We start from the raw sequence: 26,458 nt of genomic DNA, 5'->3' as shown, positions 1-26,458 counted from the left end.
AAGCACTTTTAATTTTTAACACTTAACACCTAATACTGAGTACCTGAATACCTCTGGGTTTCTTTAATATAAGCAACAATACCTCTGGATTTCTTGAATATAAGGGAGAAATACATTTTCTTTGTTTTTTGTCTTATTTTGACTTTTTGTGTTTCCTATAGTTAATCCTATATAACTTACCTTACCTTATTCCAGTTACCTGCACAGATAGGTAGGAATGAATCAGGAATTGGCCATAAACTACGTAAAAATCCTAATGCTTCTTATTGGACTAAGGCTATAAGAAACAATATTCAGGGACTTCCCTGGTGGTCCAGTGGTTAAGACTCCATGCTGTCAATGCAGGGAGCTTGGGTTCAATCCTTGGTCAGGGAACTAAGATTCCTCTTGCCCCAAAAGAATTTTAAACCATATTTGCTTTTGGAATGGGTGGTGATGGTATTACCACTTAGCTTTTATGTTGTGTGATATTTCAAAGACATTTTTAAAAAACATTAAAATGAATCTTCAGTGAGAAAGCATTAAATACAACCAGGTTAGCTCACCTAGTGTGTGTGAGTTTCCCAGGTGTGTGCGACTCTTTGTGATTCCATGGGCTGCAGCCTGCCAGGCTCCACTGTCCGTGGGATTCTCCAGGTAAGAATACTGGAGTGGGTTGCCATTTCGCTCTCCAGGGAATCTTCCTGACCCAGGGATCAAACTGGGGTCTCCTGCATTGCAGGCAGATGCTTTACTGTCTGAGCCACTAGGGAAGCCCTTGAATATTTAATTTTTTTAATTAAATAAAATTTGAATTTAATTAAAACTACCATTTCTGTGGGATATGAGATTTATTAAACAAATATCTGAAATATAAAACTTTAAATCCAGATGCTTCAACTTGTTACTATTCTAATATCCCCCTTTAAGTTTGCTTCTATTTTATTATTGTTCATTTCCAAATTCAGATTTTGCATTACTTTGGAGAGCATATTATCATCTCTTTTATCTCCTGAAGCAGCCCCTTTGTTGAGGGCTTCTTCTGCTACAATAAAAAACTGTTCAGTTGGTTGAAGAATGCTTACTCCATAGCCATTGTTGTTGTAAATATGATTATTAGTCATCTTCAATTTGGGTGCTGGAAGAACCTGTTAAATTATTCAAGGAAATTAGGTTTTCAGTAATTTCTATAAAAATATGAACTGATGAACATTTCATAAACTCTAGAAGTTAATTCTTGAGCTCACACATTTCCTTAAAAAACTGAATCTCAGTTTTGAACAAGTGTTATTTTCCTCACACTGGATTAATGTAATATTAACTACAAAAATGTTTGAGGAAATAGTATATGAAGTTTTCAAGTTTATCGTTAACTATACAAGTCGAGAGAGGGACCTAGAAAGGTAGAATTTACACAAATAGAAAACAATGGGAAAGCATTTCACTTACAAATTATTGCTATTTATGTTTTAATTGGTTAGCTTAAATTATTTTACAACTTTTGAACGACTTAAATATTTCTTAATATATTTATCCTCTTTATTTGCTTTACTTAGCCAAATGTATTAATACTACAAGTCTGGCTCAATGAAAACAAAATCTAAAAAGAACTTACCCCTTTCTCATATTCAAAGTTATTTACTAAGAATTTAAGTTGAAATAATTATAAGACTAAATTTGTTTCCTGTCAACTATCATCTAAACAGTATTTTAATTGTTTGTACCATACTTAACAGACTAAAATTTAAGGCTGAAGCTAATATTTTGGTATCTTTCTAATATTTATAATTCTTACGTTAAAAAACATGAGAATACCTTCATATTAACTCCACCTAAGGTGCTTTTTGAACTGTCACAGGTTCTGAGGTTATTACAGTGATGAATTTCATTTCTTTCCAGAATGGCTACGCTCCCAGGATACAGTTCAACACCAGCACCCTGTAAATTAAAAGCAAATAAAACAATCTACAAAACACATGTACACCTCCAAATTTTTCTTTAGATTTGAAAATTGTAGTTCTAAAATTAGCAGTCTAAACATATTAAGTTACATGAAAATACAATAGTACAATTTATTGTGGAAATAATGTTTAAAACATTGAAAACAAACTGTGTCAAAGAATCATTAGACCTATAGGAAGGCTGAAGTTGTATGGACCATTACATTGCTCTCTACCCACCCGAATCACGTCTTAGAAGGGAAGATCTTACAACAATTATTCTCAGTAGTTATAAAAATTAATGTATATGTACTTAAAGTCCTTCATAATGCTGCTAAAATCTGTTAACCTGACTCATAATCTGTTTATAACCACTGATTCTTAGATTTTTTAAAAAAGCACACATCACCAAAACTAATTTCTTACTTTGGCAGTTCACTTTCCAAAGTATACTAAGTGTATAAAATGACATGCTTGTACTTGTTCTCGTTTAATTTACTTTTATCAGTTTCCAAGCTTAATTATAATTCCATTCAAAGATAAAACAATTGGTACCTTCTGTTTACATATTAAGATCAATCAAAGTTATATACAGCCAAATAAAGCCATAAATTTTATAAATAAAATACCTGGGCACCAGTTATTTCACTGTCTGTAATGGTCAAAGCAGCCCCTGTAAGAACACATACTCCTGTTCCTTCACATTTTAATACACAGTTTTCTAGAGTCATGTGACCAGACTCTACCACCACAATACCATCAACTGTCCCTTGTTGTATCAAAGATAGATGCATTAGTTTCACGTTATCAGCTTTGGACACCACAAAACTGTCATGAGAAGGTTCAGAAGTAATAATAATTTCCTCTCTCTTTCCAAATCCTGATTTATAGGGACAAAAATACACAATTAAATGAGTACTTCCAAAGCTTAAAGCCCGTTAGTCATTCAGTAATACTTGCTATTACAAGTAACATTTGTAATTATTCAGTCAACCATTTAGACACTTAACTATAATGTAGTCTTGTTTCCGTATTTTGATGCCATGATGGAAGAATCTGTGTTTATAATCAACCTAAATGTAAAACTATGGTACTTAACACACTTATTCCACTACATATTTTCCTGTATTACATAGTGAGCAGTAATCTACAAAATTGGTAAGTAATTGAGCAGTAATCTACAAAATTGGTACAAAAAGTATCTTACCATAACCTGGTTTCAAAACCATAATAAACCATAATAAAAAAGACTGGCAGAGACTCTTGAATTAGGTTATAAGATTATTGTAATCGTATCTATAATTTTGCTCTAGTATTCCTCGCAATCACCTAACATCTATCCAAAAAGGAGGGGTTGTATATTGAAGACAACAAATTTTTAAAATTAACAAATATCCTTATTACCCATATAGTTCAGCAAAGTGAACATTACAGTCATCAAAATCTAGTGGAAATTATGCTCAATTTTTGAAATAATAGCAAAGTTTAAGTCATCTGTCTTGTCTTTTGGCCAGACAATGGGAATAACCTTAATATTAAAGGACAGAATTAAAGTCACTAAATATGTTCAGAATCTAAAAGAAATTTAGTAAACTCTGCTTTTTTACTTCTGGTTTAGTAAGTTTCCATAGAATTAAGCTTTTAGAGAAAATACTGAGTATATTTTAATATAACCTTACATTTGGGTTTTCTACTAAAGTACTATGAAATGTGGCGACAGAAGAGAAAAAAGTAGTTTAGATAAAAAATAGAGCTGATAGAAGATATTGTGAGCAGGTTTTTTTCGATTGTTTTATTCTGACTTTGATTGTCTATCACGGGGAAGCAGTCTCATCGATCTGCTCTGGCATAGTATGTCCAAATGAGGTAATCTGCACAGATAATATACTACTGGACAGGTGCGTATGCGCATGCATGCTCAGTTGCTCAATCGTGTCTGACTCTTTGTGACCCCATGGACTGTAGCCCACCAGGGTCCTCTGTCCATGGCATTATCCAGGCAAGAATACTGGAGTAGGCAGTATTCTTTCCTCCTCCAGGGGATCTCCCCAACCCAGGGACTGAACCCTCATCTCCTGCATCTTTTGCATTGGCAGCTGAATTTTTTACCACCGAGCCACCTAGAAGCCCACACTGGACAGGTGAGAAAATATTAACTGGAAAAGACACATAATTTTTGTGAAACGCAAAACTCTGTTCTAATTTCTAGTAATCTGATTAACCATGTTTATAATATACAGCTTGTCCAGAATACATTGCTAGTAAAAGATTAAAAAGGATGCCTTGCTAACCCTTTATAACAATGTCATCAGTCAATAAAGCAAGATTTACAGCTTGATATTCTCCTGGAAAAATAACGACTGTATCTCCACTGTAACAGCTATCCAAAGCCAAATCCAAATCATCATGCTGTTGGAGAAGTGTGTCTGGAGATAAGTCCTTTACCTGAAAAGAAGAAATAGAACAGTAGATCCAACTGACATAGGTCATTTAAATCAGTTAATTCCTTGGTAATGTGCTTTTTCACATTATCTTATAGGTAATGCACTGTTTAAATATTGTGTATATTTATGTTCATTAAATGCCCAAAGAACAATGAAAGGAGATTTTCCTTACAATCCCTAACAATTTTTACAGCTACTAAATGCAGCCAGAAGTTATTGTGACCTTTACCTCCTAAGCCTCCCAACAGTTCTTTGAGGTAAAATATTATTATACCCTTGTAATGTTAAAAAATTGAAACTCAGAGTAAATGATTTGCCTATGGACACAGAGAGAGTGAGTGGTAAAGCTAAACTTTAGGTCTAGGTTTTGATGACCCCAGATTTCTTTCCTATTGGAAACTACTATTTTATTTTCTTTAACTCAAACTGACCCTAAAATTTTGGTAAGCCATCAAAAATTTATTACAGATTCTAAAACTAAAATTAAAAAGTATCAGGAATTTGCACTGGGAGTAGAAACGGTGAAAGAACTTCATTATTAGAACCAGTAAGAATGAGAAATTTTAAAAATAAAATCTGAAAACTAAATATATACCATGAAAAAATGTCTATTCTTTTATCACAATAGAAATGGCATTATCATTCATGTATCTTTTTTCTTATTATAAAAAACAAAAAATTGAAACAAAGCATAACAAAAATGGAAATTTTAACAAATTTTTACCTAAATAGAATATATTTATGAAGCTATTTTCCTTCTTGTCTTTTTCCTATGCATATACTTACATGCATAATACTGATGTATCAAAGTTATGTAATAATACATCACATAGATGTGTATATACTTATTTATTTGACTGCCTGAGTCTTAGATATGGCATGTGGGATCTAGTTCCCTGATTAGGGATTGAACCTGGGCCCCCTGTATTGGAAGTGCAGACACTTAGCCATTGAGCCATCAGGGAAATCCCAATGTGTCATAATTTATGTTATGATTTTCTATCCTTATTTAGATGGCTTATAATTTTTCAATATCATGAAAATACTACCACAAATAAACTATGCACATCTCTGGTTATTTTTTTAGGGTAAATGCTAGATTGAGAATTACTGTCAAAAGGTATAAAACATTTTAAGCCTCTTGTATACATATTGCTAAACTGCCCTCCAGAAAAGTTTAACCAATTGAAACTTGATCTGGGAACTCACTTTTCTGCAAGCTCATCAGAATGGGGTATCTTTTAAATGTATAAAAATATTTGCCATTTTAACAATTTTCACTGCCTAATTTTAATTTTCCTTGATAAGCAGGAGTGAACATTTTTCTAGAAATATATATATGAAACTCTTATAATAATCCTCTCTAAGTCAGCAAACCAAGATAGTCATTTGTGTTTGTATTACATCTTATGTACTCATACATCTGTGGCAAACAGTACAAGGATTATCTCTGTAAACAGATACTTTGGAAAAACTCTAGAATCCATCTCATTTTTGTCCCCTAAGTTTTTTGTTTGGGTTTTGTTTTTTGTTTTGTTTTGCTGTGCCATGCTTGCGGCTTGCAAGATCTTTGTTTCTTGATGAGGGATCAAACCCATGTCCTCTGCACTGGGAAGCTTGGAGTCCTAACCACTGGACCACCAGGGAATTCCCATCATTTATATTTTTCTTATTCCCCCTTATCTCAGAAGAGGGACTGGTAAGGAAACTGACCTTTGTTTTACCTCCCTCACTTCATGGCAAATAGATGGGGAAACAGTGGAAACAGTGACTGACTTTATTTTGGGGGGCTCCAAAATCACTGCGGATGGTGACTGCAGCCATGAAATTAAAAGACGCTTACTCCTTGAAAGGAAAGTTATGACCAACCTAGACAGCATATTAAAAAGCAGAGACATTACTTTGCCAACAAAGGTCCGTCTAGTCAAGGCCGTGGTTTTTCCATTAGTCATGTATGGATGTGAGAGTTGGACTGTGAAGAAAGCTGAGCGCTGAAGAATTGATGCTTTCGAACTGTGGTGTTGGAGAAGACTCTTGAGAGTCCCTTGGACTGCAAGGTGATCCAACCAGTCCATCCTAAAGGGTGTTCATTGGAAGGACTGATGTTGAAGCTGAAACTCCAATACTTTGGCCACCTGATGTGAAGAGCTGACTCATTTGAAAAGACCCTGATGCTAGGAAAGATTGAAGGCAGGGGGAGAAGGGGATGACAGAGGATGAGATGGTTGGATGGCATCACCAACTCAATGGACATGGGTTTGGATAGACTCCAGGAGTTGATGATGGTCAGGGAGGCCTGGTGTGCTGTGGTTCACGGGGTCGCAAAGCGACTGAGCGACTGAACTGAACTGAACTGAGTGAGGATGGAGGAGCTTTGCAAGTAGAGGCTGATAAAAAGCATTTAAAGACATACTATACCCAAAGCTACCTGGGACAAAGGATGAAGGAAGGGACAAGAAAAATCCTACAAATGAGGAAGTGGAAGAGGAAGATTCTTGGGGTAATTCTTGGGGTAATAAGAGCTACCTCATATCCTGGGAAATTAAAATGAAATACACAATCTCAGGGATGGATGCATTCTCAGAAAAAACCCGTAAAGACCTTAAGCTTGTGCTTCTGGCTGATAACGGCCCTGTGCAAGCAGAACATGAAAGCAATTGGCAGCCTGACATAGCTTTGAAGAGTACCTATTCTGCAAAAACAAGATTTTTTATTTTTAACTGCAGGTTTTTAGGGAAATTTCTGTCAGGTCACTAACTGTATTTTAGTTAGTGACATAATATGGACTTTAGCAGCCATACACAAAATAGAGCCTTTGCAAAAATAGCTTGAAAAATTCACTAAACATATTGACAACTGCAGTCCTCAACAATCAATACAGCAAACCCTGGGGATAGGATAGAATCCAAGTCCCAGAGTTACCATATTATAATATTAAAAATACCCAGTTTTCAACAAAAATTTTAAGACATACAAAGAAACAGGAAACTATGGTCCATTCATGAGGAAAACTAAAAAGAAAAAAAAATTGACAGAAACCACCTGAGGAAACACAGAAAAGTATCTGGACCTTTTCTTTGGAAAGAATATTTGACAAAATAGCAGTTGAAACCTTGAACAAACTTTAACACTTCTGTGCATCATTGAACATTATTAAGAAAGTCAAAGGACAACTACAGAATGAGAGAAAATATATGCACACATATATCTAAAATGAATATAGTATCTATATAAAGAATTCATAATTGATAACAAAAAGACAAACAACCCAACTAAAAACAGGCAAAGGACTTGAGTATATCTCTCTCCAAATAAGACATACAAACGGTCAACAAGCACATGAAAAGATGAAGTGAAAATAAAAACCACAATGAGATACCACTTCATATCCGTTAGGATGACTATAATGAAAGAGACAGATAAGTGCTGATAAGAATGTGGAGAAATCAGAACCCTCATACATTGCTGGGGGGAATATGAAATAGCTCAGCCACTGTGGAAAACATTTTAGTGGCTCTTTAAAAGGTTAAACATAGAATTACCATACTCAAAAGAATTGAAAACAGGTAGTCAGACTAATATTTGTATATGTTACCATTCACAATAGGTGGAAACAACTCAAATGTCTATGGGCTGATGAATGGATAAGCAAATCGTGGTACATACATGCAATGGAATACTATTCAGCCATGAAAAAATGGCATACTGATACATGTTCCAGTGTGGATGAACCTCAAAAACATTATGCTAAGTGAAAGAAGTCAGACACAAAAGGTCATATATAGTATGATTCTATCTATATGAAATATGAAGAATAGGTAAATCTACAGAGACAAGAGATTGGTAGTTGTCAGAGCCTGGGAAGAATGAGGTCAATAGTTGGATGGATATAGGGTTATATTTGGGGGTGATGAAAATGTTTTGGGACTAGATAGAGATGACAGTTGCACAAGATAGTGAAATAATATTACTAAATGTCAGTGAACTGTTCACTTTAAAATAGCTCATTTTTTAACGTGAACTTCATCTCAACTTCAAAAAAAGGGAAAAAATATACAAGAAAGAGAAAGAATAACCAAAAGCACAGTCTCTCTGAGGAGTCAGGTAATAGCAGACTCAGTAGTGCAGATGGAAGGGAACTGATTATTCTTCTTTGCACCTGGTATATTTTCAGACACACTTTACCACACACATTACCACACTTTCTGAAGCATTACAGGGAAACAATGATAGATACATGACTGAGATCTGAATGGCAAAATGGTAATAATATTAGTAGTTTACATTTTTGTGGTAGGCACTTTGCTAGAAGATGTACATAAATTATTTTACTTAAGCCTAATGACTCTATAGGATAGACTTCATTACTCCTTTTTATAGATAAGGAAATAAGAGAAACTATGTAAGTTTTTAAATCCAACCCAATTATTATGAAGAAAAACTATGAATCAAACTAGATTTCTATTATTTTAAAGCTTATATTCTTCACCACCACACTATCCTGCCTTCTAGACAAAGAAGGAGCAGGATAGAGTTCTATGATGAACAATGGGGACATTGATATTTGTCCTAAATATAGGAGAATAAACTAATGCTGAACCTTAGTTTAAGCACTGAAACAAATACTGCTTATCTCTGTCAGGAATGATTCAGAAGTCAGACTGAGTCTAAACCTAAAGACAATCATCACAATTTGAGAGAGTTAGAGAAGTAAAGACATATTTAGTTCAACTGACTGGAAGGATATTTAGGACATTAATTCAATAGAGAATACAGGAGGACTAAGGACAGGCTGTGTACAAAAGAACAGTAAGTTCAAATTTAGGGTTGTTGTCTGTTAGTGAGACATAAGGTAAAGATGCTGAGAAGAACTTGTAGTGATGTTGATCAGCAAAAATGCAAGAGGGGATAAATTTACTGAAAAATCACTGCATGCCAGGCACTGCTAGGTATTTTATACATAGGATTTAATTTCACCCTCAAAAAAACAAAAAAATAAAGTTTAGTTGTGGTATTGGTGGTGATAGTTGTGATGGTGGTGGTAGCTGTGGTAGCCATCATACTAGTAGGAAACATTTATCAAGTACTTATTATGTGCTGGCCATTATTCTAAGCACATCACAAATATGAATTCATATAGTCTCTATAAATAAAGGACACAGTATTAAAAAAAAAAGAACACAGTATTATCCCTATTTTACAGACGAGGAACTAAAGCACAAATGGGAAAACAGCTTGTTGAAAATCACATAACTAATAAGTGCCAAAACCAAACTCTGCATCCAGGCAGTTTGGCTCCAGAGATCATCCTCTTAATCAGCACAGTTTTTCTCTCTTTTTAAAGCACTCTGAAAATAAAGAAATTGGGGTTCAGATTTAGGCAGCTTCCCCAAAACAGGCTATTTAAACACTGGGCTACCTGACTACAAAGTCCATGCCTTTTCATTACACGACTTGTAAAGATCACCAGCATAATGATAATGGGCATAAATAAAACTGTTTAAGTAGAGAGTATGCTGCTAAGTCGCTTCAGTCGTGTCCAACTCTGCGACCCCATAGATGGCAGCCCACCAGGCTCCCCCATCCCTGGGATTCTCCAGGCAAGAACACTGGAGTGGGTTATCATTTCCTTCTTCAATGCATGAAAGTGAAAAGTGAAAGTGAAGTCACTCAGTCATGTCTGACTCTCCACGACCCCGTGGACTGCAGCCTACCAGGCTCCTCCATCCATGGGATTTTCCAGGCAAGAGTATTGGAGTGGGATGCCATTACCTTCTCCGAAAGAGAGAGTATAGAGCAGGTAAAAGACTAAAGAATCTTCAAAGTTGAGAAAACTGTTAAAGGCTTATATACACAGCTGTGACTTGGTACACCAAATTAAAATATTTTGTCCACCTCAAAGGTAAATCTAAAATCAAAGATCTGAGCAAAGTAGAAATTGATGATGCTGCCTTACGAGAGTAGTCTTCCTCTCATTGTCCTGTTGTCTGAAGTTTGTGGATATTTACTTACACAAATGAAGACAGGGTTGCAAAGCACTGAATAAAAATTACAGAAATATTTTACTGTTCTATAGGAAAATAAAGCCAAAAACAGATTTAAAAACAAACAAAAAGATAGGCAAAAATAAAAATATTTTAAAAGGGTGGAGATAAAATCTATACCTTACTTTACAATGATGTTTCCAAAATATGTTTACAAGTGTAGTTGGTGGAATAATTAATGTTATTGAAAATCTGATCCAGTAAGCAAATCAAAGGAAAATTAAATTTTGCTTAATAAAAATTGGTAGGATAACAGACAAGACCAGTCTAATAGGCCAGGCTTTATTTTTATTCACTCTCCTACTAGGTATTAAATACCATCCTTTCTGGACTTCTTTTAGTTCCTCATATATACCCCATACTCTGTCAAACATGTACTCATTTACTATTTAATGAAAAATGCTCAGCACACACCTTAGGCCAATCATCATGCCAGGTGACTAGATGAATGCTAAACATACTCCCCTTGCTCTAAAGGGCTAGTATATTAATAGTAAAGGAGACAGACATTCAGTAGGTAGCCACAGAAAGTATTTAACACAGTTATGATAAGGAAAAGTGACAGTAAGGGAACAAGCAGGGTGCATAGGAGTATGTAGTCTACGTATTCTGGAAGGTTGAGCAAGTTTTTTTCTGTGGAAACGACATTTAAACTGAGACCTAAAGGACATACAGTAGCTCTCTGAAACAACATGGTGTACGCCAAGATGTGGTTTAGTGAGGGAGGAAGGGGTATATGAAGGTGATGAGGGGATAATAAACTCACAGAAGGCTGTAATTAACAACTGGGTGGATGGTGGTGCCATTTACTGAAACAGAGAACTCCAGAATATAAACTAGTTACTGGATAAGATCATGAATTGAAGTACTCAGGAGATAATTAAGGGGTGATGGGCAATAGGTAGAGACATACAGGTTTGGGGCTCAGAACAAAAAATGTGGGCTGTGGATACACATTTTAGATTACCAGTGTATATAAGTGAAGTCATGGGAAAAGATCACATAAATCTCTTAGGCATATTATAGTGCAGAAAAAAGATAAGTTCCAACCATTCAGAGGACAGAAGGAGGAAAAAAAAAAAACAACAACTAGAGAGATTGAACCAGCAAAGTATTGTAACAGAAGACAAAGAAAAACTATTCAAGGAGAGAGCTGAGAAATACTACTGAGAGGTCAAGTGAGAGGACTTAGAACATTTCCCCGCTTGGGCTAGTTAAATATACACTCATCCTTTAGGTTTCATCTGAGTTGTTTTTTTCAGCCAGCATTGCCAGAATTCCTAACTCTGCTTATGTACCCTTCCTAAGGGCCTCTTGTATATACTCCTATCATAGCATTTATTATTATATCATTCTGTGTTGCAACTGCAATAGCCAATTTACTTATCTGTGTCTCCACCATAGGGCTTCCCAGGTGGCTCAGTGGTAAAGAATCTGTCTGCCAATGCAGGAGACGTGGGTTTGATCCTTGGGTTGGGAAGATCCCCTGAAGAAGGAAATGGCAACCCACTCCAGTATACTTGCTGGGAAATCCCATGGACAGAAAAGCCTGGCAGGCTACAGTGCACAGAGTCACAAAAAGAGTCGGACATGACTCAGCTTCCACTAAACAACATCTCCACCATCATTCAAACTGGTCAGATGTATGGAAGAAGCAGGACTGTGGGTCTGCTTCAAAAGTGTATCTCCCTCAAATGCAGTATTTCTCATATTTCTCTCCCATAGGTGCTGGCATGGCACCTGGCAACAAGATTAGTACTCTGTAAATAGTTGTGGACATTTATTTATTTAGTACCTATTATATGCCAATCACTGAGCTGGGTGTAATGGAGGAAATAAGACATTAATGTCAGACAAGAATCCAACCTTCAAAGAGCTTGTTTTCTAATTATATGCAGCTAAAACTTAAATTAACAAATAAGAATAAAATGTATTTCTTACCATGTCAGCAGTCATCACTTTTGCTACGACATGTGTTATGGTCTTTCCAAAGTTTCTTTTTCCTTTCCTACGCCTCAGAATTCTTGGAAAGAAAGGTCCATGAACTCTGAAGTTGAAAACATTTATTTTTAATTAAATCAATATGAAAAATACTGAAGGTACACCTACTTAAAACTTGGTACTAAGCATCTTTGAGAAATAGGTTCCATTCATTTTGAGCTTCTTGAGAGCAATGAGCAACTTGAGAGTGATGGTGTAATTGAGATCTTTTAGATAACGGAGTGTTTAAACCATTGAACTCTGAAATCTTTTCATTTTAATGAAAATCTGCATGCAACTCACTACAATCAATACCTCAATCACCTTAACTTTTCAGTACAGTAGAAAATTTCCTGATTATACTTTCATAATACATTGAATTGTAGACACTCAAAGCAGAGAGAGGTTATGTCTGTGTTACTGAGGTATAAGAATATTTGGGGACCTGCCTAATTTGAGAGACTATGTTTAATTAATATTGTTTTTGTTATCTATGGAGAATTTATTCTTTGAAACAGGATAAGTTAGCTTATCAAACAATTCTAGCTTCTTTCTTCATTGTTTTTAACTGATTGCTATTCAGCACTTTTAGATAATTCCATTCTTTGTCTTCTTTCTGCTTTCCTTTACAGTTCCTATTTCCTATTAATCATTTAAGTGTTATCAAAAGAAAGGAAAAAAATTAAGTATAACTTTTATCATTACTGTCAGCCATATTTACCTTATATGTAATCTTTTGGGTTCTCTGCAGCACTTTGATTATTTCTTGATGCAGCCTTAATACCAGTATTTTTCAGCTTATGTTTCAATTATCAATATTTAAAATAATTTATTGGCATATAATTAATGTATAAGGCTGTGCTAGTTTCAGGTGTATAGCAAAGGGAATCAGTTATGCATAAACATATATCCACCCTTTTTTTAGATTCTTTTCCCATATAGGTCACTACAGAGTATACAGTAGAGTTTCTTGTGTTATAACAGTAGGTCCTTATTAGTTATCTATTTTATATACACTTTGTAGTGTGTATATGTCAATCCCAATTTATTTCTCTCCCCTCCCCTTTATACCCTGGTAACCATGAGTTTGTTTTCACATTTGTGACTCTACTTCTGTGTTGTAAGTAGGTTCATTTGTACCCTTCTGTTTAGGTTCCACACATAAGCAACATCTCAGTTACCAATATTTTTGTGAAGCTTAAAATTACAGAGAACTGTTCCTAAGTATTTATCATTCCAATGATTAAATTTTGAACTCTAAGATATTAGCAATGTCCTCCAAAGGAAAATTTTTATTTAACATTTCAACATCAAACCCATTCAGCACTTTTATACCTATTTAAGCAAATTTTGATTTGAGAAAGAGAACTATTCATACATTTTTTTCACCATATATCTAATTACTAGTTGTTCAAAGAGTAAAGCATCTTACATGCAGGAAATAGTTTATCATACAATCCTAGCTTTAAAATTAAAGGTATTTTCAGTATCAGGTATGTCAGTGATTTTCAAAATTATACTTTTAATAAGGTATAATTTACATAACACTCATTTTAAGTGAACCACTCTATGAGATTTCACAAATGTATACACCCATTTAACTCAATCATAACACTCAAGATATAGAACATTCCCATCGTACAAGCTCCTTCATACATCTTTGCAGTCGGTCCTCAACATCGACTTTCAGAAACCCACTGATCTCTTTGTCATAGATTTTCCTTTCTTGTAATTTAAATTGGAGGATAATTGCTTTACAGTGTTGTGTTGGTTTCTGCTACATAGCCATGTGAATCAGCCGTAAGTATACATGTGTCCCCTCCCTACTGAACCTCCCTCCCACCCCTCACCCCATTCCGCTCCTCTAGCTTGTCACAGAGCACTGGGTTGAGCTCCCCGTGTTACACAGCAACTTCCCATTAGTTCTCTATTTCATATATGGTAATGTTTCAGTGCTGCTCTCTCAATTTGTCCCTCCCTCGCTTTCCCCAGCTGTGTGCGCAAGTCTGTTCTCTATGTCAGCATCTCTATTCCTGCCCTGCAAATAGGTTCATCAGTACCATTACCTTTTTTGTAATTTTAAAATGGAATTTTAAAGTAGAATATGCTATGTACTCTCTTGTGTCTGGAGTTTTTCAGTCAGACTATTTTGAGCTCCACCATGTTATTTTCTGTATCAGCAATTTCTTTACATCACAGAAAAATATTTCATTATTCAGTTCAGTTCAGTTGCTCAGTTGTGTCCAACTCTTTGCGACCCCATGAATCACAGCATGCCAGGTCTCCTTGTCCATCACAAACTCCTGGAGTTCACCCAAACCCATGTCCATTGTGTCGGTGATGCCATTCAACCATCTCATCCTCTGTCGTCCCCTTCTCCTCCTGCCCTCAATCTTTCCCAGCATCAGGGTCTTTTCAAATGAGTCAACTCTCCACATCCAAAGTATTGGAGTTTCAGCTTCAACATCAGTTCCTCTAATGAACACCCAGGACTGATCTCCTTTAGGATGGACTGGTTGGATCTCCTTGCAGTCCAAGGGACTCTCAAGAGTCTTCTCCAACACCACAGTTCAAAAGCATCAATTCATTAGGATTTTCTATATACAAGATTATGTCATCTGCAAGTAGAGATAATTTTCATTTTCCTTTTTGGATCTGGATGAATTTATTTCCTTTTCTTTCCTATTGCTCTGGCTAAAACCTCCAACACAACTGAATATAAGAGTGGACCTGAATATAAGTCTTGTTCCTGATCTTAGGCAGGGAAACATCCATTCTTTCATTGGTAAATATGATGTTATAGGATTTTCACCGATGGCCTTAAAACAGGTTGAGGAAGATCCATTCTATTCTAAGTTTTCTTAGAATTTTTATCATGAAAGAGGAATTTTGTCAAATGATTTTTCTGTAACTTTTGAGATGATAATGTGGCTTTACTGTGTATTATATTGATTTATTTCCATATGTTAAACCAACCTTGTATTCCTGGGATAAATTCCACTTGTCACAGTGTCTAATCTTTTTCATATGTTGCTAGACCCAGTTTGTTAAAGTATTGTTGAAGATTTTGCATATATATATATTTATTTTATTCATTTATTTTTTATTTAAGTCTTTTGGCTGTGTCCTGCAGCATGTGGGACCTTAGTTCCATGACCAGGGATTGAACCCACATCCTGTGCATTGGACGCTCAGAGTCTTAACCACTGGACCACCAGGGAAGTCCCTGCATCTATATTTATATAGGATATTTTCTGCGGTTTTCTTGTGATATCTTTCTAGAGTTTTGGTGTCAAGGTGATAATGGCCTCATAGAATGAGTTCAGGAAATAGTTCCTTCTCTTTTTATTTTTTGGAAGACTTTGCAAAAAAAAAAAAAGGTGTTGGCTTCCCTGGTGGCTCAGTGGCAAAGAATCCACCTGCCAACACAGGAGACACAAGAGACACAGTTACAATTCCTGGTTTGGGAAGATTCCCTAGAGTAGGAAATGCAAACCCACTCCAGTATTCTTTCTGGGAAAACCCAATGGACAGAGCAGCATGGCAAGCTACAGTTCCTGGGATTGCAGAGTCAGACATGATTGAACAACTAAACACATACACACAGGTAGGGCTTCTTTACCCTCTTGGCTTCTTTCAAGATTTTTTTCCTATCTGTGGTTTTCTTCAGTTTAAACATAATATGCCTATCTGCACATTTTGGGAGTATTTGTCCTACTTGGTGTTCTCTAAGCTTCTTGGATCTGTGGCTTGGTGTCTTCATTTAATTTTGGAAAATTTTCATCATTACTAATTTGAATTTTTTTTTTCAGCTGCATTTGCTTTCTTCTCTTCTGGTATTCCAATTGCATATATGTTACATTCTTTGAAACTATTCCACAGTTCTTAGTTTTTTTTTCATTATCTTTTCTCTTTGCATTTCAGTTTGAAACAATTTGATTGACATATCTTCAAGCTTTCTGATTCTTTCCACAGTTGTGTCCCATCTATTTGTTAGCCCTTCAAAGGTAGTCTTCATTTCTATTTACAGTGTCTTTGATTTTTAGAATGATCTTTTAATTAATTCTTACAGTTTCCATGTTTTGCTTGAACATTATCCATTTTTTTCTTGCATGTTGTATACTTTTTTCCATTAAAGTCCTTAACATATTAATCATAGCTACTTTTTTTTTTCCTGGTTGCACTGCATGGTGTGTGGGATCTTAGTTCCCTGACCAGGGATCGAACCTGTGCCCCCTGCAGTGTAAGTGCAGAGTCCTAACCACTGAACTGCCAGGGAAGTCCCAATCATAGCTATTTTAAATTTCCTGTCTGATAAATTCCAAAATCATACTTGAGTCTGTTATTGATGCTTGCTTTCCCTCCTCAGACTTGGTTTATTTCCTTGCCTTGTAGCATATCATAATTTTTTTTGAAACCCACACATGGCTAACGGAAAGTGAGATAGATTAATTATTAATCCTACCAGGAGGTAGCCTGTGTTTATTTGCTGTAGTTTTATGAGTCAGAGGCTTCAAATTCCTGTAATTTCCAATTTTCGGTCTCCTCTATATATCTTCAGGCTTTCTTTAGAAGACCCAAACTACTCTTTAGAAGAGTCTGTGTCTTACAACTCTTTTAACTATAATCCAGTTATTATACTGGAATCTTGTTGGTATGGTTTTAAGATTTAGCAGAGAGAAAGTGTATTCTCTTGTGATTACTTATCAGTCTTTTACTGAGTCTATGTCCCTGGACTGTGACCTTCACAAGTGTTTCTTAATCCTTTCTTTCCCCAGACAGGAAGGCTAGAAGGCACTAGAGTCAGAGAAATGCCTTTCCTCTAGGTGGCAAAAAGCTCTGGTAAAGACTTTTCTCCTGGAGAATAGCAGATCTTTATTATGGAGAATGCTCTGGGTATATTTCATAATGGGTACTTTTCCCTTCACCCTGCCAGAGTGATAATAGAATATTTCTTGGCTCTTTACTGAGAACCTAGTGAAACTCCTAGAGGTAAAATCCCACAAAGGTATGGGATCTCCCTAATAACTGCAGCTCCCTGTCTCTTTCATACTAGTTATCATTCAGCATCCAGCAATCTATCAAAATTACCATTTAAATGTTCTTATAATTTATGGCTCTAGCTGGTTCTGTTCAAGATAAGCAGATCTTAGCGGTGACTCTCTGAATTTACCTTTCTCCAAATTTCAGGGTGGCAGTTGTCCTGTGATCTCAGTTCTCTGATGGTTCCAAGAGAGTAATTTTCAAGTTTGTTCAGCTTTTTTCTTGTTGTAAGGATAGGAATGATAACTCACAAGCTCTTTCCATGTCAGAGCTAAATCCAGAAATTCTTGGTTCTTTTTTACTATAGTTTTTATTTTTCTGTTAAGATTCTCTGTTGCTCAAATTTTGGGTCTCACTCCTTTTGCAGCTCTCTCACTTTCAGAATATCCCAACTAAATTTCCAGCTACTCTGTCAGCCCTGAACTCTGTCCTTTGTGTCACCTTGAAATGGTAAGATGGCACTTTTTTGCTACCTGAGCTATAAGAGCTGGTGATGACCCTCAAACCAAAATGCCACAAATTCTCACTCTCTACTTTGCATTTTATATGTGGACAATGTCTCCCTACTCTTTCCTTATGCTTTGGCCAAAATTAAGCAGATAAAGTAGAAAGGTAAGGAAACCAAAACATTGATTTCAGTGAATTCAGTTAATATACTGGTAGTTGTGCCTGTGCTTATCTCATAAATTCAGTTCAGTTCAGTTCAGTCACTCTGTCGTGTCTGACTCTTTGTGACCCCATGGACTGCAGCACACCAGGCTTCCCTGTCCATCACCAACTCCCAAACCTTGTTCAAACTCATGTCCATTGAGTCAGTGATGCCATCCAACCATCTCATCCTCTGTCGTCCTCTTCTCCCCCTGCCTTTAATCTTTCCCAGCATCAGGGTCTTTTCCATTGAGTCAGGACGCAGATGGGGGACACGTGTACACCCATGGCTGATTCATGTCAGTGTATGGCAAAAACCACTACAATATTGTAAAGTAATTAGCTTCCAATTAAAATAAATAAATTAATAATAATAATAAAAAAGAATGACCATACAATCTTTTTGTTTCCATTTAAAGTAGAGCAGGGCTTCCTTTGTAGCCCAGTGGTTAAGAATTTGCCTTGCAACACCGGGGACGTTGGTTTGATCCCTGGTCTGGGAGGATCCCACATGCTCTGAAGTGGCTGGGCCTGTGCGCCACAACTGCTGAGCCCGTGTTCCCAGAGCCTGAACTCTGTAACAGAGAGACCACCATGGTGGGAAGCCCTCGCACCGCATCAAAGAGTGGCGTCCGCTCGCTGCATCTGGAAATGGCCAGCGCACAGCGATGAGGACCCACACCTAAGACAACCAAAAAAAATGAATAGATAAACAAATAAATAAATCTTATTAAAAAAATAGAGCGAATTATTACCGGAGGCGTAAATCTTCCCACATTTTCAGTAATCCACAGAGCATTACTATCTCATAGTACTTTTTCCAGCATTCTACAGCTTCTGCCTCAGATGGATCTTCTTTAATATTGCTCTGATACTCAAAGAGTTCAACTCGCTTGTTTTTATACTTCTCCAAAGTTTTTTTGAAACGTTGTGCAATAGGACCAGGTATAGTTCCATCTTGTATATCACACCACCTGAAAGGTATCAGTACAGTGACAATGTTTATCTTATATAATGTGATGAGTAAGTTTTTAACTATACTTACAAATTAATTCTTTCTTCAATCAAAGCAGTATAATTCTCACAACTTTCTTCATCATCCCAGTCTCTCCAAAGAAAGTCATAAAAAAACCTATGACAAATCAAATTGAGATGACAGTGATCAAAATCAGCCAGTACCATGTTTATAATTAAAAACATATCCTGATATCAGAAATCTTTATATGAATCTTAATTGTTTAAAAAAATCAGTCAGTTCAGTTCAGTCACTCAGTCGTGTCTGACTCTTTGCGACCCCATGGACTGCAGCACACCAGGCTTCCCTGTCCATCACCAATATTTCAAAATAAACTTTCAGTGAACTAATATTAAAAGCAAAACTTCAAACATTAGATGATCTGCATTATATTTCAAGTTACTACAGATAATGTTTCTTGAAGTGGGATTGTAAAATGCATGTTCTACATTTCATAGACTGTGGCTGGTATTGTTTACCAAAGAAATAATATCTGACATAGAATCATATTTTATATTGGGGGAGTATTAGGAAAACAAAGACATGCCCCCCGATATTCTGTATTATGCTTACATATAGCTTCTCTCAAATTGTATCAATGTGTAAGAAGCATTCATAATGGGGATGATGACATCTGGTACTTGTAATGCTTTTAAATGTGAAAAATGAAATCTAATATATTTAAGATGCTTAAATATGAGCAGAATATAGTAGTTTTGTTTTTTGGGTTATTTTTTTGCCACCCCATGCAGCCTTCCAGATTTTAGTTTCCTGACCAGGAATTGAACCTGGGTCCCATCACTGAAAGCCAAGGAATACCCCAGAATTTAGTGTGACTTATCTCTAGAAGTTTTTAAAATTCAATTTTTGTAAAATGCAAGATTAAACACCAGCAAACTTATTGCCCACATAAAATACCTCACAAGAGAGAATATTTTAGGCACGAATATGTATATTAAAAGTAGAAAAATTGAATTCAGCAGTGAGTAAAAGTTAAATAAAGTACCTATATGAACAAGACTTACATATTAAATCAACTTTTTTAATATGAGAACTTTCAGAAGTAAAAAACTCTAATACCTTACAACTTCCAAGGCCAAAGCAATATCATGTAAATCAGAATCTTGCCCTTCAACAGGGTACACTTCCAAGAGAGGCACGCTATGCTCTAGTTCTTCCAAAATCTCATCAACCAAATCTCTTGGAATATTTGCAATGTTAGAAGAAAAGGGCTCAGCAACAGAAACAGTAACCTTGAAACGAGATGATGAGCTTTGGCGTGGTTTACAAGTTACCTAAGATAAATATAAAGTTTGTAATTGTGAATGAAAGTAAATCATAAAGATTCTTCCTTAAATATGAGCTACTTATAAAATTTCTTCTTTTAAATTTTTATGACTTCTCTAACAATCAATGTACATAATAACAACAGATCAATACAGAATAAAATATCAACACAAATTTTCAAACTACTTCTTAAACAATTATTAGTTTTTAAGGTTCATGAGAGTAACTGTCTGTCTCCTACATAATTTCTAAGTTTGAGTTGCCAGACTTTTGGATTTAATAAAACAGTAGTATTTAAAAAAAAATTGGACTAATTTTGCCATGAAGGTATGTCTTAAAAAATCCTATTGTCTGTATCGGACACGAAAGCCTGGCCTGCTGCAGTCCACTGGCCACAAAGAGTCCAACACTACTGAGCAGCTGAACTGATTATCTGTATTACAGTATTAGTAAAAGAAAGGATTATAAAATACCAAAAAAGTAGAATGGACATAATAAAAAAGTTAAGTCCTAAAAAGAAAAGTAAAAGGTAAAAAAGTCCTTAGGTTGAATAAATTTAGCTTCATAAACAACATACTTGTGTTTGCTTGTCTTATTTCATCACAGTAGAGTGATAACCTCTAAGTGCACGAAATCATTGAGTTGACAGAAGCTTTATTTCTTTTAAAGTCTTTATTGCCATTGTTACAATACTGTTTCTGTTTTGTTTTGGTTTTTGATGGGGAGTCATGGGGTCTTAGCTGTCTGACCAGGGATCAAACCAGCACACCCTGCATTGAAAGGGGAAATCTTAACCAATGCACAGTAGCTTTAAAAATTAATAAATTACACTAAGTATTAGCACAAAATATAGAATTACAGAAGTTGGTAAAAATTTTCAGCTGTAAGATGAAAAAGGTTTAAGGATCTAATATATAACATAGTGACTACAGTTGATAATTTGTTATTCAGTCACCAACTCATGTTCAACTCTTTGTGACCCCATGGACTGCAAAAAGCCAGGCCTCTCTGTCCTTCACCATCTCCCAGAGTTTGCTCAAACTCATACTTATTTTCTATATAACACAGATTTGAATTATTTTCAGATACTGTGTAATGTAATGAGTTTCAAACACAATTTTTTTCTTGTCACCAAAACCACAGATTCGAAACATCTATCTGAAGTAGGAGTACCATTTGTGATTGCAAATATTAATTTCTACACAGGACACTTGACCTTTAAGGCAATCAGATTTATGATGTCAAATATGCTACAATATTTAACCTATAGACCTATAAAAGCAAAATCTTAGATAAAAGCTTGGAAGTAGATGTATTATACTAAAAAGGCACTTTTCATATGAAAAAATTTCATATTTTACCAATAATTTTCTGATCTAGTTTATTCTCTCATAATATAATTAAACCACATAATTAAGATAAATGAAGATTAAAGATAAATGGGGAAAAAAGACCCAAATTAATTAAAGCATAATTTACTAATTTTTAAGAAGTGCACTTTTGTTATTTTTACATTATTTGAGCAATTGAAAGTAGGCTAATAAATATTATCTAATACTATGAGATTTGATTTAATGATAACTGTTTACAGGAAAATGTGTGCAAATATCCCTCCTTACCCTCTTTTTACACTGTTAACTTGTTAAGAAACTTAAATAGATGTAAACTTTTGCCAACCTTTGTTTAAGTATCCAAGCCTCAAATTTATAAAGTTACATTTTGGTCTTAAAAAGAACTGATAATTTCACACAAAGAAAAAGGATCAGGTGAAAATTATTTACCTCAACCAATATACCAACAAAAGGGATAGAAGATTCTTCATATTTCACAAAGAATAACTCAGGATTAGCTTTCCAGACTCCAAGCCATTTGTCTTTCAACTTTAATTTTTCTGATAGATATTTACTCATAGCATCATCAGCATCTTCTGCCTAGCAAAACAATGTACACATATAAATATATGAAATTATAGATTTATATGTAAGTATTTTTACTGATTTCTATTTAAGTATGCAGCCCATATGCCCTTAAAATAATGAAAAAACTCAGAAACAATAATTTTAACTGAATCTATATTTAATGAAAAATAGAAACATTAATAAATTAGAATACATTTAAAAGATATCTATTCACTCAATAGAGTAATTCAGAAATGAGACATCTACTTATTTATTTTTTAAGTAATTTGTTTTATTGATCTTCTGAGCAATTTCAGTTCAGCCACTCAGTTGTGTCTGACTCTTTGCAACCCCATGGACTGCAGCACACTAGGCCTCCCTATCTATCACTAACTCCTGGAGCTTGCTCAAACTCATGTCCATTGAGTCAGTGATGTCATCCAAACATCTCATCCTCTGTCATCCCCTTCTCCTCCAACGTTCAATCTTTCCCAGCATCAGGGTCTTTTCAAATGAGTCAGTTCTTTGCATCAGGTGGTCAAAGGATTGTAGTTTCAGCTTCAGCATTAGTCCTTCCAATGAATATTCAGGGTTGATTTCCTATACGACTGACTGGTTTGATCTCCTTGAAGTCCAAGGGACTCTCAAGAGTCTTCTCCAACACCACAGTTCAAAAGCATCAATTCTTCAGCGCTCAGTTTTCTTTATGGTCCAACTCTCACATCCATACATGACTACTGGAAAAACCATAGCTTTGACTAGACAGACCTTTGTCGGTAAAATAATGTCTCTGCTTTTTAATATGCTGTCTAGATTGGTCACAGTTTTTCTTTCAAGGAGCAAGTGTCTTTTAATTTTGTGGATGTAGTCACCATTTGCAGTGATTTTGGAGCCCAAGAAAACAAAGTTTGTCACAGTTTGCCTTGCTTCCTCATCTATTTGCCATGAAGTGATGGGACTGGATGCCAAGATCTTAGTTTTTTGAATGCTGAGTTTTAAGTCAGCTTTTTCACTCCCCTCTTTCACCTTTATCAAGAGGCTCCTTAGTTCCTCTTCGCTTTCTGCCATGAGGGTGGTGTCATCTGCATACCTGAGTTATTGGTATTTCTCCCAGCAACCCTGATTCCAACTTGTGCTTCATCCAGCCCAGCATCTCGCATGATGAACTCTGCATATAAGTACATAACCAGGGTGACAATATACAGCCTTGATGTACTCCTTTCCTGATTTGGAACCAGTCTGTGGTTCCATGTCCAGTTCTGACTGCTGCTTCTTGACCTGTATACAGATTTCGCAGGAGGCAGGTCAGGTGGTCTGGCATTCACATCTCTAAGAATTTTCCAAAGTTTATTGTGAGCCACACAGTCAAAGGCTTTGGCATAGTCAATAAAGCAGAAGTAGATATTTTTCTGGAACTCTTTTGCTTCTTCTATGATCCAACAGATGTTGGCAATTTGATCTCTGGTCCCTCTGACTTTTCTAAATCCAGCTTGAACATCTGGAAGTTCTTGGTTCACATACCACTGAAGCCTCGCTTGGAGAATTTTGAGCATTACTTTGCTAGTGTGTGAGAATGACGGCAATTTTGAACATTCTTTGGTATTGCCTTTCTTTGAGATTGGAATGAAAACTGACCTTTTCCAGTCCTGTGGCCACTGCTGAGTTTTCCAACTTTGCTGGCATATTGAGTGCAGCACTTTAATAGGATCATCTTTTAGGATTTGAAATAACAACTGGGATTCCATCACCTCCACTAGCTTTGTTTGTGGTAATGCTTAAGGCCCACTTGACCTCATATTGTAAGATGTCTGGCTCTAGGTGAGGTTATCTGGGTCATTAAGATCTTTTTTAATATAGTTCTTGTGTATTCTTGCCACCTCTTCTTAATATTTTCTGCTTCTGTTAGGTCCATACCATTTCTGTCTTTCATTGTGCCCATCTTTGCAGGAAATGTTCCCTTAGTATCTCTAATTTTCTTGAAGAGATCTCTAGTCTTTCCCCTTCTATTGTTTTCCTCTATTTCTTTGATCACATAGGAAGGCTTTCTTACCTCTCTTTGCTATTCTTTGGAACTCCGCATTCAAATGGGTATATCTTCCCTTTTCTCCTTTGCCTTTCACTTCTCTTTTTTTCTTAGCTATTTGTAAGGCCTTCTCAGACAACTATTTTGCCTTTTTGCATTTCTTTTTATTGGGGATGGTCTTGGTCACCGCCTCCTGTACAAGGTCACGAATATCCATCCATAGTTCTTCAGGCACTCTATCAGATCTAATCCTTTGAATCTATTTTTCACTTCCACTGTATAATCATAAAGGATTTGACTTAGGTCATACCTGAGTGGTCTAGTTACTTTCCTACTTTCTTGAATTTAAGTCTGAATTTTGCAATAACAGGTTCATAATCTGAGCCACAGTCAGCTCCTGGTCTTGTTTTTGCTGACTATATAGAGCTTTTCCATCTTTGGCTGCAAAGAATATAATCAATCTGATTTTGGTGTTGACCACCTGGTGATGTCCATGTGTAGAGTTGTCTCTTGTGTTGTTGGAAGAGGGTGTTTGCTATGACCAGTGCGTTCTCTTGGCAAAACTCTGATAGCCTTTGCCCTGCTTCATTTTGTACTCCAAGGCCAAACTTGCCTGCTACTCCAAGTAGCTCTACTGTAATTATACATAGAAAAACATGGTTATTATCATGTTTAAAAACCTAGTCATGAATTTTTTCTGAACTTTAAAGATTTAATGACCTATTTATAATTTACTCAGCACATAAAATTTTAAAATAAAAATCCATTCTATAAAACAAACGAGTACACTAAAAATTCAATCAATATTTTGCTCATTTGGTTTTCTGCATTTCAATTCAACTACCTCAGGATGATAATCTAAACTATTATGAAACTCAGACATTAAACCCTGACTGATTAATGACACAGTAAAACAGGAAAAGGAGTATGTCAAGGCGGTATATTGTCACCCTGTTTATTTAACTTATATGCAGAGTACATCATGAGAAATGCTGGGCTGGATGAAGCACAAGCTGGAATCAAGATTGCCAGGAGAAATATCAATAACCTCAGATATGCAGATGATATCACCCTTATGGCAGAAAGTGAAGAACTAAAGAGCTTCTTGATGAAAGTGAAAGAGGAGAGTGAAAAAGTTGGCTTAAAACTCAACGTTCAGAAAACTAAGATCATGGCATCTGGTCCCATCACTTCATGGCAAATAGATGGGGAAACAGTAGAAACAGTGGCAGACTTTATTTGGGGCGGGGTGGGGGGCTCCAAAATCACTGCAGATGGTGACTGCAGCCATGACATTAAAAGATGCTTAATCCTTGAAAGAAAAGTTATGACCAGGGCACTGATAAGGCCTATCTTCCTTCAGCTCTCAAAAAAACTGGAAAACGCTACGTGATCTGTTTGAAGAAAAAACCGAATTGGAATTCCTTTAACAGGGCCTGGGAACCTCTACCAAGGTGAAGTCCTGTGAGCGTGGAGTAAATTTACAGTTGTGACATGCAGGTTCCATGAGCTCTCTGTGCCCGCATCCGCACGGAAGGTGGCCCCGCGTCCCTCGGGGTCCGCTGTCTCCTTGTCCTCACCTTGTAGCCCTGCAGCACTTCGTCGCAGTACAGCGCCACCTTCTCCTCCCGCCACATGCCCCGCATGGGAAACACGCACACCGGGGGCAGCGGCTGCGCCTCCTCGTCTTCCTCGGGCACTGAGAGCTGGGCCTCCTCTTCCTCCACTTCCTCCTCTTCTGGCCCCTGTCCCCGGCCCTCGGTCTGAGAGCCCGGCAGGAGCTGGAGCCGCCGCCGGGCCGCGTCCCGGCCCGCTTTCCCCTTCAGGGGGCGAGGGGAGGCCACCACCGACCGCACCGTGGACGCGGCGCTCTTCAGGGCTGCCGCCATCACCGAGTCCCCGGTGAGCGCCGAGACAATCTCGCCTCGCCGGCCGGGGTTGACGGCCCGGACCGCGTCCTCAGGCACCCGGGACCCTGACGCCATCCCCTCAGCACCCTGCGGGCCAGCGGCAGCCGTTAGTCACTTTTCCGCCCCGGGCCGCGCGGGTCAGTGGGCGAGCCGTACCTGCTGGTCCCGCGACGAGCGCGGCGGCTCGAGGGGATGCCGCCCGGAGTGGGTTAGGGGCATGAGGTGTTGGCCGCGGGTCCGAACCTGA

General features: G+C 36.7%; 1 protein-coding gene and 1 non-coding gene across 2 annotated transcripts; both read right to left on the bottom strand.

Annotated features, from left to right (window-relative positions):
- Positions 1-761: 761 nt before the first annotated feature.
- Positions 762-26,458, bottom strand: SHCBP1L (SHC binding and spindle associated 1 like). The gene is made up of 10 exons (XM_043485537.1): positions 25,882-26,458; positions 22,162-22,311; positions 20,174-20,388; positions 19,124-19,210; positions 18,834-19,052; positions 12,349-12,454; positions 4,211-4,364; positions 2,549-2,799; positions 1,795-1,917; positions 762-1,127 (listed from the first exon to the last, which is right to left on the bottom strand). Exons 1-10 carry the CDS (start codon positions 26,284-26,286, stop codon positions 876-878), a joined length of 1,962 nt encoding a protein of 653 aa, XP_043341472.1. The 5' UTR covers positions 26,287-26,458; the 3' UTR covers positions 762-875.
- On the bottom strand, positions 16,594-16,666 carry TRNAV-UAC. Its single transcript has one exon. It is a non-coding gene; the product is annotated as a tRNA-Val (tRNA).

Source organism: Cervus canadensis, chromosome 13 (genome assembly GCF_019320065.1).
Source record: "Cervus canadensis isolate Bull #8, Minnesota chromosome 13, ASM1932006v1, whole genome shotgun sequence".
Lineage (NCBI taxonomy): Eukaryota > Metazoa > Chordata > Mammalia > Artiodactyla > Cervidae > Cervus > Cervus canadensis.
The sequence above is the reverse complement of the archived record's forward strand: the minus strand, read 5'-3'. Positions and strand labels throughout refer to the sequence as shown.

Bases quoted from the DNA above. Each gene is read 5' to 3' on its own strand.
- SHCBP1L (XM_043485537.1), bottom strand. From the start codon at position 26,286: ATGGCGTCAGGGTCCCGGGTGCCTGAGGACGCGGTCCGGGCCGTCAAC. The intron at 20,389-22,161 runs GTAAATAATTTT...TATTTATCTTAG, and splicing joins TTGTTGGTATATTGGTTGAG to GTAACTTGTAAACCACGCCA. The intron at 2,800-4,210 runs GTTAGCAAGGCA...CCTATAAATCAG, and splicing joins TGATGACATTGTTATAAAGG to GATTTGGAAAGAGAGAGGAA.